Below are 21,721 nucleotides of genomic sequence, written 5' to 3' on the forward strand. Positions count from 1 at the left end.
TTAAGTAGATTGATTAGGCAGCACTATTACATAAAATGAACTCTGGAAAATTTGAATAATGTTACATAGTTCCTAGAGGAGAACTTTCAAAATCCAGCGTGCTTATCTGTGAAACTAAAATGCAGAATTTTATTTTCAGCGCTTTTTCATTTATTGTGTTCTTCTCATCATGATCATTTTAAACCTTTATTCAGTCTTGTGTTAAATTGCTTTACAATGGAGAGAGGCATGATTGATATTTTTCTTGGTGACATGAAAACCAGTGCCTCATGTCTCCGTCTGTATCCCAACAATAAATGGGTGCAGTGTACAAAGGAGCAATGGGTACAAATCCCTCGGCTTCTGAATCACACTGCATGTAGACCTTACTCTGCATTTCCTCTGCTGTTTATATCTGACCATCCTTCGAAGATGCAGCAAGTATCATGTCACATTAAAGATCTCTTGAGATCTATGGTGGACAAAAAATGCAGGAGTAACTCAGCGGGCCAGGCAGCATCTCTGGAGAGAAGGAATGGGTGACGTTTCGGGTCGAGACCCATCTTCAGATCTTGAGATCTATACTCTTCTCATGATGTTGAGCACACATTGGGTGCATACTAACTCAGAAAGGCCAAGTATGACACCGCCCAGATTTGCTTTTATTCAGCTGCCTTAAGGATATTGGTCTCCTTAACTGTGAAATTGTTCCATTCTCAACCAAATAAGAAAAGCATCACTTTCAATTTAAATCCCACTGGCCATACCTTTACCTGCCATAATCATGTGGCTTACCTGACCTCCACCAAGGATCACAAGCTTCCCCTCCTCCACACCAGTCCCTCCATCTATAGAAATTCCTTGTTTCAATCCTCTTCCATTGGATACTGTTTGCCATAGCAGTGCCACATTCCAGTTCCTTTGGAAGACTCCAATGTGACCACCAGCGAAGAGGTTACTGTTGCCTCTATTGTGAGTTTGTGTTTAGGTTATTGTCATTTATTTTATTTATTTATGTATCTGTTTATTTATTCAGTTTATTGTGAAAAGCTTTTGTTGCATGCTAACCAGTCAGCGGAAAGAAAATGCATGATTACAATTGAACCAACTACAGTGTACAGATACACGAAATAGAGAATACCGAGCAGCGGCACGGTGGCGCAGCGGTAGAGTTGCTGCTTTACAGAGAATGCAGCGCCGGAGACTCAGGTTCGATCCTGACTACGAGTGCTGCACTGTAAGGAGTTTGTACGTTCTCCCCGTGACCTGCGTGGGTTTTCTCCGAGATCTTCGGTTTCCTCCCACACTCCAAAGACGTACAGGTATGTAGGTTAATTGGCTGGGTAAATGTAAAAATTGTCCCTAGTGGGTGTAGGATAGTGTTAATGTACGGGGATCGCTGGGTGGCACGGACTTGGTGGGCCGAAAAGGCCTGTTTCCGGCTGTATATATATGATATATGATAATAATATTTGGTGCAAGATAAAGCCAGTAAATTCCATTCAACGATTGTCCGAGGGTCTCCAACGAGGTAGATAGTAGTTCAGGACTTGCTCTCTAGTTGTTAGTAAGATGGTTCATTTGCTTGCAAACCTGTACAGCTTTGGAGTGTGGGAGGAAGCCGGAGCACCTGAAGAAAACCCACACGGTCACAGGGAGAATGTACAAACTCCACACAAACAGCACCCATAGTCAGGATCAACCCTGGGTCTCTGGTGCTGTGAGGCAGCAACTCCACCACTGTGCCACTGATGCAAAACTATCAACCTGTAGACCTAACCTGGCACAAGGAAGTGAATCAATAACCTATTTAGCTCATTGGCAGCATTTAAACTCCTCATTCCCCAACCTGTCACCAGTCTTGTTTGTGACTGAACTTCAGCCAAAACGGTACACGATAGCGCGACAATTTTAGGCCCACCTTACTCACCATTGTCACTTTAGTGATAATGCAAGTAGTTTTATTGAAATTGGTCTTTTATTTTTAAAGTTATTCACATTTTAAAGTTTAAAAGGAGGGGGAGTGGAGGGAGGGGGAAGGGGGGAGAGGGGACAGGGGGCGGGGGGTTGAGGGGAGGGGGGGAGGACAGGGTGCTGCACCAATGCAGGAGAGGTTTGGGCCCAACGGGCCCACTTAGTCTAGTTAACTAATAATTGTGAAAGTTGATATCCAGCAAGTAGTTTGTGGGCTTTGATCCGCGAGGAGCCAGAGGAGTTGAAAGGTAGAACTGTTCCAGATTGCTTCTTTTGCAAAAAAAGGCATTTACTATTGGTTTGAGTTTCACAAATGCAGCCCAACAACTAGAAAGAGTGAACTGCGCTCCTAACCACAGCGGATTTCCGACTTCATTGTTCGGCTGGTAAAATGGCAGAGTGGATCGGCAGACTTTTATAAGTAATGCGATTTACTGCTTTCAAAGGAACGAAAATCTGGGCTGGTTTTATAAAGGCTTGACAGCTGTGACATGTTACTGCCGCTGCAAATAATACTCAAGGTCCCTGCATGCTGTTGTCTGAATGGCCCAGGAGGATATGACGTCAGATGTAGTGAGTGGGTTTCTTGTGCTCAACACACCGAACAATAACCTGAGAGACCAAAGAAAATGGTTGGTGCCGTGCAGAATGAATGAAGGCCTTCGTGATTTATGATCCAGAGTCGCGTGACATGCACCTTATCAAAGGTCATAGATATTGCACATTCTATAGATGCTGTCTTAGTAAATAATTCTTCACATTACAGAACCGGGGGACATGGGTTGAAGCTGAGAGGGGAAAGATTTAAGGGTAACTTTTTCAAACGGTGGGTGGTGGGTGTATGGAACAAGCTGCCAGAGGAGGTAGTTGAGGCAGGTTCTATAACAACATTGAAAAGACATTTGGGCAGGTACATGGAAAAGAAGGTTTAGAGGGAAATGGGTCTAACACAGGCAGATGGGACGAATGTAGATGGGGCACTTGGTCGACATGGACAAATTGGGTTGAAGGGCCTGTTTCCGCCCCTTATGACTCTATAACTCTGACTACTTTCTTCCGGCAGCCTGCAATTGTCATGGTCATGCATCTGAATGTGTATACGACCATGCGGTCGACCAGCAACAAGAGAGTTTGGATCACCAGGGTCGATATAAAGGAGGTGGTGTCTGTATCGATTGCCAGGTAAATACTTTGTTTTATATAACCTGTTAATCTTATTGCTTCAATCAAGATTTTATAGTTTAGCTTCCAACCTGAGATGGACCAAGGTTTGTTTCGTTGAGGTTTTATCACTTGCTGGAGGCTTTGATGCCGGAACCAATTGGCGTTTACATTAAATAGGATGGAAGCCCAATGGAGTAGCACTGTGGTCTTGGTGTTGGTTTAGTTTAGAGATACAGCATGGAAACTGGCCCAGCAAGTCTGTGCTGACCAACAACCACTCTTACACTTGTTCAATGATACGTCATTGTCACGTGTACCTAGGTAGAGTGAAATGCCTAGTTCTATGTTATCCCAGTTTCGTTTCCCACGCACTAGGGAAATTAACCTTTTGACCTATTGTGTGCACTGCGTTGGAATTAAATGCATGCAACATATAGTAGTTTAATTTAGAGATACAATGTGGAAACAGGCCCTTCGGCCCACCGCCCGCACCGGATAGTAGAACAGAACAGTATGACGTAAGAATAGGCTCTTCAGGCCACAATGTCGGTGCTGTGCATGATGCAGAGTTAAAGGTCCATCTCCTACTATTCCCCTATCCACATGTTATCTAAAAGCCTCTTAAACACCAATATGGCATTTGCTTCCATTGCCTTCCTTAGAATCATGTTCCAGGTGCCCACCACTCCACGTTCACTTTAGTTTAGTTTAAGACACACCACAGAAACAGACTCTTCGACCCACCAATTCCACACCGACCAGCGATCCCCGCACATTAACCCTATCCTACACACACTGGGGACATTTTACACATCCACCAAGCCAATTAACCTACAAACCTGTACGTCTTTTGGAGTGTGGGGGGAAACCGAAGAACTCGGAGAAAACCCACGCGGTCACAGGGAGAAGGTACAAACCCCGAACAGACAGCACCCGTAGTCAGGATTGTACCCGGGTCTCTGGCGCTGTAAGGCAGAAGCTCTACCTTTTACGCCACCGTGCCACCTGTTAACGTACTTCCTGTGTTACCTTCCAGCACAACACTGCCGGGGTCAACTGTGAACGGTGTGTGGATGGATATTATCGGGCACCCGATGTGCCAGCGGAGTCCTTGGATGCTTGCATCCGTAGGTTTTGTCTATTTCATTTACTGATGCGGTCTTGCGTGTGGTAACTTGGAAAAGGGCACCTGAACTGATGTGCACCGTGTTGTTTCAGCTTGCAATTGCAATTCCGAGTTCACGGACGCTACCTGTGAGGATTACACAGGCCGGTGCCACTGCAAGTACAACTACGCTGGGGAGAACTGTGACAACTGTGCTGTGGGATATCACGACTTCCCCAGTTGCCACCGTGAGTACAGCACGCACACAGCTGGCTCTTCCAGTGCACTTGGACGAATCTGCAGATGCGAGAATCTTACGTAGAGCATAATGTGCTGCAACACTCAGCGGGCCAGGCAGCATTTGTGGAGGACGCGCGCACGTGACGTCCTATCTAGAGATTGACCGCAAGAGTTTCTGCCTGACCCGCTGAGTTACTCCTGCACTGTTTGTTCTTCCAATGAATTACTGTGATTGGCTTCAATTGAGTCAAAGTATTTTGAAGGTAAACAGACTGGGTGATCGTTTTGAACACCTTCACTCAGTCCGCCTTGGCCTAGGCCCTAGATCATCTCCCGGATGTCAAACGTTTTAACTTCCCTTCCCATTCCCACAATGACCTTTCTATCCTGGGCCTCCTCCACTGTCAGAGTGAAGCCACGCGCAAATTGGAGGAATAGCACCTCATATTTCGCTTGGACAGCTTACAACCCAGCGGTATGAATATTGATTTCTCTAATTTCAAGTAACCCCTGCATTCCCTCTCTCCCCCCTCCCCTGCCCTAGTCATTCTACTAGTTCCACTGTCTGCATCTCTGTATCCCTGCGTTATCACCTTTCCCCCAGCCCAACAATGGGCCTTTATGGGCCCCACCCTTCCTTGGCCACTTTTTGTCGGCCCAGCTTTGTTCTGGCCATTTCCTACATCCAGTTCCCTCCCCTCTACTTTCAGTCTGAAGGGTCCCGACGCAAAACAGCACCCATCCTTCTCCACCGGAGATGCTGCCTGACTCGCTGAGTTACTCCAGCGCATTGTGTCTATCTTTGATATATACCAGCATCTGCAGTTCCTTTCTGCACATTTTGTTTTGAAGATAAAGTTCTTTGGTGGAGAGAAATTAATGAGGTGTGGCATTCTTTAAAGGATTCATGGCTGCAGCTCGCAGGAGCCTAGACTAAGGTGTAAGACAAGCTTGTTGTGAAAATCCAGCAGGGGAGGTTCTTTGCTGTGATCGTCCTGGTTTGGTTAGTTTCCTTCCATCTCACTTTGGGCTTCCATTCCCACCTTCATATATCATATCATATATCTACAGCCGGAAACAGGCCTTTTCGGCCCTCCAAGTCCGTGCCGCCCAGCGATCCCCGTACATTAACACTATCCTACACCCACTAGGGACAATTTTTACATTTTACCCAGCCAATTAACCTACATACCTGTACGTCTTTGGAGTGTGGGAGGAAACCGAAGATCTCGGAGAAAACCCACGCAGGTCACGGGGAGAACGTACAAACTCCTTACAGTGCAGCACCCGTGGTCAGGATCGAACCTGTGTCTCCGGCGCTGCATTCGCTGTAAAGCAGCAACTCTACCGCTGCGCTACCGTGCCACAACTCTACCTTGTGCTGCTCTTAGTTTGACATGACTTCTGCAGGCATCTCCGTATTCCCTTTGCAATGCGTCGCCCGGTAGAATTAAGAGCCCACTGCTTCCCCCACTTCAATGGAGGCACAAGAGACTGCAAATGCTGGAATCTTGAACAAAACACAAAGTGCTAGAGGAACTCAACGGGTCGGGCAGCATCGGGAGGAGGGGAGGGAAGGGGAGGGCAACATTTCGGGTCAGGGCCCTTCTTCACACTCCATTGCAAGCCGTTCCATTTCGCTTCGCATGAGGTATTCCAATGTTAGCTCACTAATGTAGCTTAATGAAGACACGAGCCAAATTCTACACAACAAGATCCCATATGCATTGTGAATAAAGGAGGCGGGTCAACACAACAAGGAATTATCCAGTTTAATTGTAGTTTATTGTCACGTGTACCGAGGTACAGTGAAAAGCTTTTGCCGCGTGCCAACCAGTCAGCAGAAAGACAATACATGATTACATCCGATCCATTTACGGTGTATAGGAACATGATAAGGGAATATCGTTTTGAGGGAATTAGGTGTAAGGCTGTTAATTATACTTTCCCACAGAAACAGGCCCATGTTGCCTGTTTTACTTACCAACACTAGTCCTATTTTACCGCACTAATTTTTAGTTCCCATAGAATCATACAGCATGGAAGTCGTAGCACCCTGTGGAATATCCCCAAACCACCAACCACACATTTAAACAAATTCCACGATAATCCCGTGTTTAACCGCACAATGTTCAATTTCGTTCGCAACCCCTCGGGGGGAAAAAAGCAACCCAACAATACACGTGGCAAGACCTAGAACATGGAATAGTACGGAATGACATCGGCCCACAATGTCAGTGCTAAACATCTTGCAAGTTAAACTAATCTCCTCTGCCTGCAAGTGATCCATATCCCTCCATTCCTTGCATATGCCTGGGCTTACCTAAAAGCCTCTTAGACGCCACTATCGTATCTGCCTCCACCACCCATCCATGCATTGTGTAAAAACAAAACAACTCTCCCTGCACATCTCATTTACTCTTTCCCTCCATGATCTTAAAACTATGACCTGCAGACTTTGACGTTTCCACCCTGGGGAAAAAAAGGTTCTGAATGCTGCCCCATCTATGCCTCATATGATTTGATATACTTCTCTCAGATCTCCCCACAACCACCGGCGTTCCAGAGCAAACAATCGAAGGCTGTCCAGCCTCTCCCTGCAGCCAATATATCCCCAAATCAAGGCATCATTCTGGTAAACATCCTCTCCACCCTTCCCAAAGTCTCCGCATCCTTCCTGTAACGGTGCTGCACGAAACTGAAACCAAATCTGCACGAAATACTCCACACACGGCCGAATCAAAGTTGTATAAAGCTGCAGGAAGAAAACTGCAGATGCTGGTTAAAATCGAAGGTAGACACAAAATGCTGGAGTTACTCAGCCGGTCAGGCAGCATCTCGGGAGAGAAGGAATGGGTGATGTTTCAGGTTTCGAAGGTTAAAATTGAAGGTAGGCACAAAATGCTGGAGTTACTCAGCAGGTCAGGCAGCATCTCGGGAGAGAAGGAATGGGTGACGTTTCGGGTCTCCCGAAACGTCACCCATTCCTTCTCTCCCGAGATGCTGCCTGATCCACTGAGTGACTCCAGCATTTTGTGTCTACCTTCTTGTATAAAGCTGCATCGTGAGTTTCTGACTCTTACGTCCAATGCCCCGACCAATGAAGGCAAGTATCCTTCATTACCACTCTATCTACTTCTGTTGACACTTTCAGGGAGTAATGGTCTTAGACCCAAAGGTCCCTTTGCAAAACAATGCTGTTAAGGGTCTTGTATGGAACAAGCTGCCAGTGGAGGTAGTTGAGGCCAGGACTATCCCATCGTTTAAGAAACAGTTAGACAGGTACATGGATAGGACAGGTTTGAAGGGATATGGACCAAGCACAGGCAAATGGGACGAGTGTAGCTGGGACATTGTTGGCCAGTGTGGGTGAGTTGGGCCGAAGGGCCTGTTTCCACACTGTTTCACTCTATGACGGTAAATATATATGTGCTGTCAAGTTGCACGTGAACAAGTGCTGCAGAAGTATAGCTACATGGCACACCTTTATGATACTTGTTTATTTCCACACACATCCATGATGGTTTCAAATAAAATCTAGCCCCTATTGACCTTATTTCCATGCATCTAGCCAAGCCAAGGATTCAGGCAGGTGAATATCTTGAACCTCAGTAAATACTAATTTGCAGCCAGATACTTGAATGTAAACAGAAGTGTGCATTTGATTCAGAGGCAAAAGGAACTGCAGATGCTGGAAACTTGCATAGCATGTAAAGTGCTGGAGTACATGGTGGCGCAGTGGTAGAGTTGCTGCCTTAGAGCGCCAGAGACCCGGGTTCGTTCCTGACTATGGGTGCTGTCTGTATGCAGTTTGTACATTCTCCCCGTGACCCTGTGGGTTTTTTCTGGGTGCTCCGGTTTCCTCCCACACTCCAAAGACGCACAGGTTTGTAGGTTAATTTGCTTTGGTAAAGATTGTAAAAACCCTAGTGTGTTGGATAGTGCTAGTGCACGGGGATTGCCGATTCAGTGGGCCAACATGCTTATTTCCGCACTGTATCGCTAAACGCTAAACTCAGTGGGTCAGTCAGCATTTGTGGAGAACATGGATTCTGACCCAAAACATCACCTATTCATGTCCTCCACAGATGCTGCCTGATCCGCTGAGTTATTCCAGCACTTTGTGTACTGGGCCTTTTTTTCCCCTCTTCATTTGTTTCATCATCTTCAATCCACATAGGCTCGAAGCTTTGGTTACATGTCAAGTTGAGAATGGGCTTTTTGTAAGAGAAGCAACTTATTACAAGCGGGAAAAACTACAGACGATCCTTCGGTCCTACTAATCCCATGTAAACAGAGAGACGCGATTTAGGCTGTATTCTGACCAGATGACGACTGGTATATTAAACGATTGTGTCCTACTCACTATGTGTTTGTTCAACAGCTTTGCCAGTCAATCCCACGCAATCCACGGGAGCCTTAATTCACGTGGGAGAAATAATAAGTAAGTCACTGGACCTCGGTCATGTAAAATGTCTTCAGTGCTTGTTTTGATTGCAGCTTCGACTGTGTTTATAGGAGCTGGGTCACAACTTGACTCTGAGCTTGTTAAAGAAGATAAAATGGCACAAAGACCTTCTCTCAGCTTCTCTCTGCTCCAAGTAGATGAGGTTGTAACATTAACCTAAGCAATGAGGACTGAAACGCCAAACATGGCTGTATTTCATGATGTACATGTTGACAGGCTTGTAGACCATTACACGATGGAACAAAATTAGACCATTCGGCCCATTAAGTCTGCACCTCCATCCAATCAAGGCAGATCTGTCTTCCCCTCTCATCCCTATTCTCCTGCCTTCTCCCTGTAATCTCTATCACCTTATACCCGAGCTTATTAAACCATTAACAAGAACAGGAATCCCGATTGATTTTCTTTTTGAGACACAAGAGACTGCAGATGCTAGAATCTTGAGCACAGCACAAAGTGCTGGTGGAACTCAGTGGTCAGGTAGCATTTATAGAGGAAACGGACAGGCAACGTTATGGGTCAAGGACCCTTATTTTTGGACTGCTTTTGTTCTCCAATCCCAAACTACGGCGTTGAGAGAACAGAGAACTCAACAGTTCCAGCTTTAATGGTAGCCTAATAAGTAAGAATGTTAGGCAGCAGCACCACCATGCCACCCCTAATAATTAACTGGTAGTAAATGTTTATTGTCCATGTCTCTGTTCCATAGACTGTGACTGCAGTGCAGTGGGAACCCTGAACAACGACTGCCAGCCAGACCTGCAAACAGGGACGTGCAGCTGCAAGCCAAACTTCGCAGGCCGCTTCTGCGATCAGTGTGTGTCTCGACACTTTGGAGCCAGCTGCCAGCGTAAGTTAACCTTGCAGCCGGAGGAGGATTCTGATGGGGTTGAGAGGGAAAGATAGATCAGCCATGATTGAATTGTGGACTAGACTTGATGGGTCGAATGGCCTAATTCTGCTCCTATCACTTATGAACATGATTCCCACCTTCACTGCCCTGCCCTACTGATGGTAACATCACACTGCTGTCTATGCCACTGTAATTGTGGGAGGGTGGATGGAGAGGGAGGGAGGCCCAGAATGTGAAGCTTTTCTTGCCCAAACACAAAGCCAAGTTGCTTCATCCAACTTTCGTATTGACATTACCAAGTCAAGTCAAGTCAAATTTATTTGTCACATACACATACTCGATGTGCAGTGAAATGAAAGTGGCAATGCCTGCGGGTTGTGCACAAAAAGAATTACAGTTACAGCATATAAATAAAGTTAATAAGTTACTAAACATAGCACAAAAAGTGTCGACAAAAATTTAGTCTCTGGGGTTATAAAAGTTGACAGTCCTGATGGCCTGTGGGAAGAAGTTCCATCTCATCCTCTCCGTTTTCACAGCGTGACAGCGGAGGCGTTTGCCTGATCGTAGCATCTGGAACAGTCCGTTACTGGGGTGGCAGGGGTCCCTCATGATCTTGCTTGCTCTGGATCTGCACCTCCTGATGTATAGGTCCTGCAGGGTGACGAGTGTAGTTCCCATGGTGCGTTCTGCCGAACGCACTACTCTCTGCAGGGCCATCCTGTCCTGGGCAGAGCTGTTCCCAAACCAGACTGTAATGTTGCCGGACAGGATGCTCTCTACAGCCCCAGAGTAGAAGCAATGAAGGATCCTCAGCGACACTCTGAATTTCCTCAGTTGTCTAAGGTGGTAAAGGCGCTGCTTAGCCTTACCCACCAGTGCGGCAATGTGCGTTGACCACGTCAGATCCTCTGCGATGCGGACTCCCAAGTATTTGAAACTGCTCACCCTATCCACAATAGACCCATTTATCTCCAGTGACGTGTACGTCCTTGGATGTTTAGCCCTTCTGAAGTCCACAATCAGCTCCTTTGTTTTAGTGACATTCAAGAGGAGGCTATTGTCCTGACACCAGAGTGCCAGATCAGCCACCTCCTCCCGGTAGGCCTTCTCATCGTTGTTGGAGATCCGGCCCACCACCACAGTGTCATCAGCAAACTTGATGATGGAGTTTGAGCTGAACCTGGCCCCACAGTCATGTGTGTACAGGGAGTACAGTAGGGGGCTAAGGACGCAGCCCTGGGGGGATCCTATGTTCAGGGTGAGGGAGCTAGATGTGTGTTCCCCCATCCTGACCACTTGGGGCCTGGCAGTGAGAAAGTCCAGGACCCAAGCACACAGAGGGGTGCTAAGCCCCAGTTCCAGCAGCTTCTCAACCAGTCTGCTGGGGACTATTGTGTTGAATGCTGAACTAAAGTCAATGAACAGCATCCTCACATAGCCCCCCTGGCTGTCCAGATGAGAGAGAGCGGTGTGTAGAACCTGGGAGACCGCATCATCCGTGGACCTGTTCGGACAGTATACGAACTGTAGTGGGTCCATGTTGCGAGGAAGGAGGGCGCAGATGTGCTTCTTGACTAGCCTCTCAAAGCATTTCATGACAACCGAGGTGAGGGCCACCGGTCGGTAGTCATTTAAACACGCTGGAGAGGCATTCTTTGGCACCGGTACAATGATGGATCTTTTGAAGCATGCAGGGACCACGGACTTTGCCAAGGAGAGGTTGAATATTGTGGTGAGCACTGGAGCAAGCTGAGTAGCACAAGACTTTAGTACTCGCCCAGATATACCATCTGGGCCTCCAGCTTTCCTCGTGTTCACACGCGTCAGAGCCCACCTCACCTCATGCTCGGACACCGAGAATGTGTGCACATCCCCGGCGGTGGATCCCCCTCCAGCCTCGCTAGCCAGCGCCCCTTCGGTGCTGTTTTTAGACGCCGAGCTGGTGGTGTTACCCGTCTCAAACCGTGCGTAAAAAGAGTTCAGGTCATCAGCTAAGGAGGAGCCGGCACTTCCGGTTGAGGGGGTGCTGGACCTGTAGCTAGTTATAGTCTGTAGCCCCTGCCAAAGGCGCCTGGTGTCCTGTTGCTCCATCTGTGACTCCATCTTGTCCCGGTACCTCTTTTTTGCATCCTTCACTGCCCTTCGCAGTCGGTAGGACTCTCCCTTGTAGTCGTCCATATTGCCGGATGCCAGGCCGGAGTTGTAAGCGGCGGTGCGAGCATTCAAGGCCACGCGAATAGACCTGTCCACCCAGGGTTTTTGGTTAGGGAAGATACTGACCCTTACCGTGGGGATGATGGTATCGGCTATTGTGGCAATGAAGTCCGTAACCGCTTCCGCAAACTCATTTACGTCTCTGGAACTTGCTTGGAACATGTTCCAGTCGACTTCGCTCAGTGCATCCTGCAGCATGGCCTCTGAATGGTCAGCCCACCGCTTTACGTCCCTCGTCACTGTCGCTTCCCGTACTATCCGTTGCTTATACTCCGGCAGCAGGAAAATGGCAGCGTGGTCAGATTTCCCAAAAGGAGGGAGAGAAACGGCCTTGTAGCCTTTCCTGAATGGCGTGTAGCAGTGGTCCAAAGTTCTTTCCCCCCTGGTGACACACGTGATGTGTTGGTAGAAGTTGGGCATGACCTTTTTGAGATTTCCCCTATTGAAGTCTCCAGCCACCAGCACAGCCGCATCAGGGTTCTTGTTTTGGTGTTGACACAACACATCATGTAGGGTGGACAGTGCCACGTCGGTGTCCGCATGCGGTGGGATATAGACGGCTGTGATGATCACCGAGCTGAACTCCCGGGGTAGGTAGAATGGTCGGCATAAGATAGTTAGATGTTCCAGGTCCGGCGAGCAGGAACGAGAAAGCGTCTTAATATTCCCAGGATTACACCAGTTATTATTGGTCAAGAAGCAGACTCCTCCGCCCATGGATTTCCCGGATTCTTCCGTTCTGTCCGCCCGGAAAACAGTGAAGGACTCGGATGGGCAGATCACCTGGATTGATGTGCCGCCTTACCATTTTAATGTGGTGATTGGTCCCGGGGAATATTGCGCAGTATTTGTAATGGAGGTGCGTGGGATGGTCGGCAGTGCTTCCGTTTTGAGATGGGTTTGTAAGGTTTAATAGAACAGAACAGTATGACGTAAGAATAGGCTCTTCAGGCCACAATGTCGGTGCTGTGCATGATGCAGTTAAACTAATCTCTGCCTGCCATGCTCCATATCCTACTATTCCCCTATCCACGTGTTATCTAAAAGCCTCTTAAACACCAATATGGCATTTGCTTCCATCGTCTTCTTTAGAATCATGTTCCAGATGCCCACCACTCCACGTTCACTTTAGTTTAAGGCACACCGCAGAAACAGGCTCTTCGGCCCACCAACTCCGCACCGACCAGCGATCATCGCACATTAACACTACCCTACACACACCGGGGACAGTTTTACATTTACACCAAGCCAATTAACCTACAAACCTGTACGTCTTTGGGGTGTGGGAGGAAATCAAAGATCTCGGAGAAAACCCACGCGGGTCACGGGCAGAATGACAAACTCCGTACAGACGAGCTCCCGTAGTCGGGATCGAACCCGGGTCTCTGGCGCTGTAAGGCAACGACTCTATTGCTACACCACCGTCCCGCCCCAGGTGTAAAAATACATAGCATATACCCCGTACATGTCGTTTAAACCTTCCTCCTGACCGTAAAGCTGTGCCCCAGAGGCTTGACATCTCCATCCTGGGAAAAAACGAAGAAGGTCGAACCTATTGCAATTTTAAGTCCTGCTGTCAGGTCTGTTAATGGAGGATGGAATGTTGGAGAGGACGCGATTGGGATTTCCAGAGCTTGGCCCCCACAATAGCCACCAGTACAGGATGCACAGGAGCCCAAACCTCAAAGTTTTAAAATTAGTTTAGTTTATTGTCACATGTACCGAGGTACAGTGAGTGATAAGCTTTTCTTGCATGCTAACCAATCAGCAGAAAGACAATACATGATTATAATTGAGCCATAATAATAATAATAATAATAATAATAATAATATGCCTTTATTGTCATTGTACGAACAGTACAACGAAATTAGAAGTGCTACATCTGAAACAGTGCGACAGTGCAAATCTTTCAAAGACAATCACACAAACATAGGAACCAACACAACAAGTATCAATATCAATAAAAACCAATAAAAACTAATAAATAATAAATGAGTTTTGCACAGGTACATTGATAAAGGGAATAACATTTAGTGCAAGATAAAGTCTAGTAAAGTCTGATTAAAGATATTCCAAGGGTCTCCAATTAGGTGGATAGAAGCTCAGGACCACTCTCTAGTTGTTGATAGAATGGTTAACAGCTGGGAAGAAACTGCCCCTGAATCTGGAGGTGTGTGCTTTAACACTTCTATACCACAGGGAGTGACCGGGGTGAGGCAGAGATTTTGTTACAAGAGTGTTAGAAATAGGGAGGGGCAAAGCCATGGAAGGATTGGAAAATGTATCCGTGCACCAAATTGCATCGTGGGGGTAGTATCTAGTCCTGATCACCAACAATTGATCACCAGGAAGATGGCTTGGTCAGTGGACTATTGAATTCTCACAGAGTTCTACAAAGTGGAAACAGGCCCTTCAGCCCAACTTGCCCACGCCGACCAACATGTTCCATCTATACTAGCCCCACCTGCCTGTGTTTGGCCCATATCCCTCTAAACCTGTCCTATCCATGTACCTGTCTAAATGTTTCTTAAACATGGCGATAGTCCCTGCCTCAACTACCTCCTCTGGCAGCTCGTTCCATACACCCACCACCCTTTGTGTGAAAAAGTTACCCTCGGGTTCCCATTAAATGTTTCCCTCCTCAGCTTAAACCTATCCTCTGGTTCTTGATTCCTCTACTCTGGGCAAGAGACTAGGAGAGTCTATTTTTTTTATTTTTAACTATTACTATGAAGATGTTTAGGTGGCTTTGTTTGCTGACAGTTTGAGTTAACCCATGTCTTCTGAACGGTTCTTCATTTGCACTTGTAGCCTGTCGCTGTTCTGGCCCTGGTGTTACTGATGAGAGCTGTGAGCTGGAGACAGGGCAGTGTTTCTGTCGGCAGGGATTTGAAGGTTTCTACTGCGACCAGTGTGCCAACGGCTACTTCAACTACCCCCTCTGCCAGCGTAAGTTGTGCTCCCACTTCGACAAAAGAATTCTGCACCGGTAGAAAAATGTCAGAAGCACACGGGTTCTCAGATTTTTTCCTTCAAAGATGTGAATGCAGAATACGAATGTTTGGAAGAACAAGGAACTGCAGGTGCTGATTTAGGCACAAAGGTAGGTACAAAGTGCTGGAGTAACTCAGCCGGCCAGGCAGATTGCAGGGGACAGGACAAATGACGACAGGTGAGGGTGTTCCCTGATAGGCAGATTGCTGGACTCAGGCTAGAGATCGAAGCAGGTGTGAGTCCATGAGTTGCAAACGGTGCTGTTGTCGTGAGTCCTGGTTAAAACATGGTCACCTATCCATTCTCTCTAGAGATGCTGCCTGACCCACAGAGTTACTCCAACATTTTGTGTCCGTGGAAGGGTCTTGACCAGAAACGTCAGTCTGAAGAAGGGTCTCGACCCGAAACGTCACCCGTTCCATCTCTCCAGAGGTGCTGCCTGTCCCGCTGAGTTACTCCAGCATTTTGTGTCCATCTTCGGTGAACACCAGCATCTCTGAAGTTCCTTCCTACACATTTTGTGTTAATATTCGGAATGCTGGTGGAAAACAAAATTAAAAATAAATAATATTGATTACCAACCATCAGGAAATTATAATTTTCAGTTCATCTAGAGTAGCCATGCAAACATTATCGAAGCCGTATAAAATATTTTCAGATCAAAATTTGCGTTGAGTGATTTTTGTTTTTACTAATCAGGAGTTGTTAAGGATGAAATGTTAGAGTGGATTTACCTTTATAAAAGGCCTTTGGTATCTTTTGGAGCTCCAAGGAAAACTGCATTATTAATGGAGACACATGAGATTGCTGATGCTAGAGGAACTCAACAGGTCAGGTAACATCTGTGGAGGTAATTCTGATTAGTGTGGGTGTCAGGGGTTCTGGGGAGAAGACAGGTGAATGGGGTTAGGAGGGAGAGATAGATCAGCCATGATTGAATTGCGGAGTAGAATTCATGGGCCGAATGGCCTAATTCTACTATCACGTATGACCTTGTGTAATGGACAGGTGATGTTTCCGGTCGGGATCCTACTTCAGACCTTGACTGAAGATTGGGTCCTGACACGAAATGTCCCCTGTCTATTAGCTCCACAGATGCTGCTTGACCCGCTGAGATCCTCCAGCACTTTGTGTTTGCTTCAGTTTCCAGCATCTGCAGTTCCTTGTATCTGCGGAGGCTGGAGTCGGGACCAAAAAAATAAACTGCTGGAATAACTCAGCGAGTTATCTGTGGAGGTGGAGGAATGGCCAGTATTTCTGGTTGAGAAGCTGGACCAGGCTGTCGAGAGGCCACATGACCTGGTGTGTTCTTCCAGCAGTTTATTGTTTGCTTGCAATATTAATCCCAGTCCTAAAACCAGGACTCTAAATGAAGCTGTGTTCATAGGATTGAAAAGGTACCTTGACCTTTAAAAGTGGGGACTCTCAGCTTGGAATTATGTTCTGTGCCTTCTTGTGTTTCCTGGATCAATAACAGGCCATGTTCACATTTACTCAATTTCTATTGTTATTAAATAGAAAGACTTACTTTCTTAATTAATTCTCTTTAAGGTACTGGCAATTTGGGAGGATCCGTGAACAGTTTTCTGGTGTTGATTCAATCTCCCATGCATTTGCATAATATTAGAAATGAATAGTTTAGTTAAGTTTATTGTCACATGTATCGAGGTACAGTGAAAAGCTTGCTATCCAGTCAGCAGAAAGACAATATATGATTACAATCAATCCATTTACCGTGTACAGATACATGATACGTTTTCTAGCAGTTCTGTATCCTTATAAAACATATAAAGATTAGTAAAGGTGTCAAGGGTTATGGGGAGAAGGTGGGAGAATAGGGTTGAGAGGGGAAGACAGATCAGCCATGATTCAATGGCAGAGTAGAGTCGATGGGCCGAATGGCCTCATTCTTCTATAACATATGAACTGTAAACTGCAGCTCAAACTATTTAATTGTGTGCAAAGACTATCCCAAGTTTAGAAGTGGCAAGATGTTTTAGAAATTCAAGACTTCTCCTTTAATATCAGTTTTTTTTAATCATCCTTATCAACATGTATTTATCTGGAAAGATCAGGTTAAAGTTACTTCAAGTTATCAGTTTTAATGGGTCGACTGGGCTTGTATTCGCTGGAATTTAGAAGGATGAGAGGGGATCTTATAGAAACATATAAAATTCTTAGAGGATTGGACAGGGTAGATGCAGGAAAATGGTCCAGAAGTTGGGGGAGTCTAGAGCCAGGGGTCACGGTTTAAGAATAAAGGGTAGGCCATTTAAGACTGAGACGAGGAAAACCTTATTCAACCAGAGAGTTGTGAATCTGTGGAATTCTCTGCCACAGAAGACAGTGGAGGCCAATTCGCTGGATGTTTTCAAGAGGAAGTTAAATTTAACTCTTAGGGCTAAGGGAATCAAGGGATATGGGGAAAAAGCCGGAACGGGGTACTGATTTTGGATGATCAGCCATGATCATATTGAATGGCGGTGCTGGCTCGAGGGACCGAACGGCCTACTCCTGCGCCTATTTTCAATGTTTCTATGTTTCTACTTGTGGAGGCTGTGAGTTTTAAGTCTGAAATACAGTCATGTTGTATGAATTTCCCAGGCTATCAATGCCAGCTGGAAAATAGATAAAATGAATACTGGATGTCAACTCCCAAAGGGAAAGGCTTTTGAAATGCGACTGATATCTTGTTGCTCCTCTTGCAGTGTGTAGCTGCAGCTTTGCTGGCAGCCTGCCGGAGGTTTGCGATCAATCTGGGCGATGTCAGTGCAAGACGGAATTTGATGGAGTCCGCTGTGACCAGTGTGCTGTCGGCTTTCATTCCTACCCACATTGCCATGGTAAGACACTGCTTTTTGGCAAAGAGTTCTATAGACCTTAAGAAGCAGCCCAGACCGTTTATGGAGTGGTTATTGGAGGTGTTTTGGATTGTTTATGGAGTTTAGGGCAGCATGGTGGCGCAGCGGTAGAGTTGCTGCCTTGCAGCGCATGCAGCGCCCGAGACCCGGGTTCACTCCAGACGAAGGGGGCCGTCTGTACGGATTTTGCACGTTCTCCCCGTGAGCGCGTGGGTTTACTCTGAGATCTTCGGTTTCCTCCCACACTTCAAAGACGAGCAGCTAAGTAGGTTAATTGTCTGGTGTAAGCGAAAATTGTATATTGTCCCCAGTTAATTGTTAATGTGCGGAAATTGCTGGTCGGTGCAGACTCGGTGGGCTGAATGGCCTGTTTCCGCGCCGTATCTCTAACTAAGCTAAAGGCAAGGGGCGAGTCGGAAGGGAAAGCTGATTCCTCAGAGCTGCCAGAAATTCTGGACGTACAGGGAGTGTAAGGTCTTCCCAAAGTTAACAGTAAAACATGATTAGCTTCGCATTTCTCCACTTTCCACTTGCATTGAAAGGCTGCACGCAAGCAATTGCCCATGCTGGAATCTGGATTAAAATATAAGCGACTGCAAGAACACAACAGGTCGTGCAGCATCTGGAGGTAGAGGGATGGTTGACTTTTCGGGTCAAGACCCTGTATCAGGACTGAGATTTCAGCGGGAAGATGCTGGCCTATGTTCAGAAGTGAGGAGGTGGGGTGACTCGGGAACTGGTGGCCAATATATGGGACCAGATTGGTGGTGGAAGAGGGTGGGGGCTGGAACAAAGAGCAGATGGAGTCAGTGGGGGAAGCGGAGGAGGGAGTGTTGAGACAGAGTTTAGCTGGAAAAACATAATAATAGGAAAGATATAGGCAGATGTTGAAGGGGGAGAGCCAAAGGCTGGTAGGTGATCATTGGAACTAGACAAGGGAGGGATGGTGGGCAGATGGAACCAGGTGCACATGGGAATAGGTAAGGTGAAGCGAGGGAGAAGAAACTCAGGTAGGTTTTGGATTGTGGGGGATGAGCAGATGGAGCTAGGTGGGGAACGGCAATGCTTCCAGGTAACACTGTGGGGCTGGTAGGAAGGCGTTTGGGAAATGTGAACAAAAGGAGAGGGAGAACATGGGTGGTTTGTGGGAGTGGGAAAGGGGCATGTGGGGGGGGGGGAGCATGTGGGGGTAGTGGGTTGCCTGAAATTGGAAAATTCATTGTGCATGCCATGGTGGCGTGAAAGTTTATCTGCTGATGAGGAAACTGTGATTGGTGGAAGGCCCTACCAGGGCAGCAGGCAGGGGGTGCAAAAGATCCCAGAGGTAGGAGATGAACAGCTGAGGGTTGGCCTGGAAAGTGAAGTGTTGGCAGCAAGAGTGAAGGGCTATGGGGGTGAAGATACAAGTGGCCGTGTACCAGCGAGGGAGATGATTCCTAGACCATGCACGTCACTAACATTCACACGACTGCTGCAGGATCTGTCGTTCCTTGCCTGCAAGGTTTTTTGAGGCCTCTTCAATTTTATTCAGGTTACTGACCCACATCCACACCAGGACCTGCCACCCAACTCCCAGTCCAGTCAGGGTTTTTTTTTCCCAGACTTTATATGTTAATGAGGATGAGAAGTGCCTCAATTGCAGCGCCAGTGGGGAGGCACAATGGGAAGTGACCAACTTCTAGGCGAGAAGATACGGTTAAAGCAGACTGGAAAAGAAGGGGGAGTTGGATATCTTGGCAAAGGAGCAGCTGACAGGGATTGTGATGGAGGAAGGTGACTGATAGACACAGAGAAGCAAGCATACCATCATCATATGTGTATCAGCATGGACGATACAGCATGGAGATGGGCCCTTCGGCCCATCCAGTCCACACTGACCATCGATCACCCGTTCACGCACGTCCTCTGTTATTTCCACTTTCTCATCCACTCCTTGCACACTGGGGACAATTTACAGAGGCCGGTTAACTTGCAAACCTGTAAGTCTTTGGGATGTGGGGGGAAACCGGAGCACCCGGAGGAAACCCACGGGGTCCCAGGGAGAACGTGCAAACTCCACACAGACCGCATCTGAGGTCAGGATCGAACAAGGGTGTGTGGCACTGAGAGGTAGCAGCTCTACCACAGTGGCGTTCAAGGGAATCGATAAGGAATCCCACCACAAGTACTAACCCATGACTGGCCCAGCACATGATACTATTGTTCCGGCCTGCTTTGCACGGTTTGACATCAGCCTCCCCTCCTTGGGTTCGGCGGCTCCTGATGGTTTATCTCCCTTTCTGTAGTTTGCTCATGTGATGATCGTGGATCAGTGGACAACCTCTGTGGCTCCACAGGCCATTGCCAGTGTCTTCCCAGCTACTCGGGACCTACGTGCAACCAGTGCGCTCCAGGCTCCTATGGACACCCGAGCTGCTCACGTGAGGAACTTGCTGAATTGCATGTTAAATGTTGCTGTGAAAACTTGTTAAATATCGGTCTTGAATCACAAAGTCCTCCGCAAGGAAGACGAGCAAGACACACACAGCCCAGAATGCTTGCAGACCCTTGCATCAGTGTTGTAAAAATGCTTTTGGTCTAGTCAGTGAACCATGGCAAATGCTGCTCCAAAGTGGTGAGGAATACAGTAAAGAACTCGTGTCCTGTGTCGAAGATAGACACAAAGTGCTGGAGTGACTCAGCAGGTCAGGTAGCTTCTCTAGAGAAGAACAGGTGATGTTTCGGAAGGAACCCTTCTTCCGAATGGATCTATGTGTCCATCATGCGTTATGGGTCTATTGTTGGAACTTGCACAATGCCACGGGCCTTTAAATGTGCTCTTCCATTCTCCTTCACTCCAGAACGCCATGAATCACCTTAATTCTCACACTGCCATTATTGCCAATACCCTTCATGCTTTAGCATTAGCAGCCAAGGATTGTCATTCTGCCACCTTCCTTCGGATGTAACGTGCAAAGCAATAATTGAATTATCAGACTCATTGGACAAATGTATTGAAGGAATGTGACGAAGAAAGGAACATGGAACATAGAAACATAGAAAATGCAGGAGGAGGCCATTCGGCCCTTCGAGCCAGCGCCACCATTCATTGAGATCATGGCTGATCATCCACAATCAGTAACCTGTGCCCAACTTCTCCCCATATCCCTTGATTCCACTAGCCCCCAGAGCTCTATCTAACTCTCTCTTAAATTAAATGAGCTGGATTGGCTGAGAAGCCTTTCTGTGCAGGGACTGTGAGGGAGGTGAGGTTATTCTTGAGTGTTGCGGCTGCTGTTTGAGTAAAGTCATAAGGTGATAGGAGTAGAATTAGGCCATTTGGCCCTTCAAGTCTATGCCATTCAATCATGGCTGATCCATCTCTCCCTCCTAGCCCCATTCTCCTGCCTTCTCCCTGTAACCTCTGACACCTGTACTAATCAAGAATATATATCTCTGCCTTAAAAATATCCACCGACTTTGCCTCCACAGCCTTCTGTGGCAAAGAATTCCACAGATTCACCACCCTCTGACTGAAGATATTTCTTTGCATCTCCCTCCTAAAAGAACGTCCTTTAATTCTGAGGTTATGACCTCTAGTCCTAGACTGGCCCACTGGTGGAAACATCCTCTCCACATCTGCTCTATCCATGTCTTTCACTATTGACAAAGTAACTTTGTGGTTGATGATAAGCATGGGAAGAACACTGACTAACCAATAGGACATGGGGGGGGGGGGGAGAAAGGCACAAAGTGCTGGAGTAACTCAGTGGGTCAGGCAGCATCTCTGGAGAATGGGGAGAGGTGACATTTCGGGTCGGACCCTTCTTCAGACTGATTGCAATGGGAAGTAGGGGGGGGGAGAAAGCTGGAAGGGAAGTGTGGG

The 21,721-nt window shown here is 47.1% G+C and overlaps 1 protein-coding gene across 2 annotated transcripts in view; it reads left to right on the top strand.

Moving 5' to 3' along the window:
• lama5 (laminin, alpha 5) overlaps positions 1-21,721 on the top strand; it is a 277,790-nt gene that overhangs the window by 126,313 nt on the left and 129,756 nt on the right. For both annotated transcript variants that reach the window (XR_013548716.1, XM_078418700.1), the window contains exons 8-15: positions 3,017-3,135; positions 4,154-4,244; positions 4,336-4,470; positions 8,847-8,906; positions 9,640-9,780; positions 14,813-14,950; positions 17,704-17,838; positions 20,142-20,276. Coding sequence is in view for 1 of the 2 variants with exons in the window: in XM_078418700.1 (XP_078274826.1) it covers positions 3,017-3,135; positions 4,154-4,244; positions 4,336-4,470; positions 8,847-8,906; positions 9,640-9,780; positions 14,813-14,950; positions 17,704-17,838; positions 20,142-20,276 (954 nt within the window). In the remaining variant the exon portion in view is untranslated. The remainder of the gene's footprint in view (positions 1-3,016; positions 3,136-4,153; positions 4,245-4,335; positions 4,471-8,846; positions 8,907-9,639; positions 9,781-14,812; positions 14,951-17,703; positions 17,839-20,141; positions 20,277-21,721) is intronic.

Source organism: Rhinoraja longicauda, chromosome 22 (assembly GCF_053455715.1).
Source record: "Rhinoraja longicauda isolate Sanriku21f chromosome 22, sRhiLon1.1, whole genome shotgun sequence".
NCBI lineage: Eukaryota > Metazoa > Chordata > Chondrichthyes > Rajiformes > Arhynchobatidae > Rhinoraja > Rhinoraja longicauda.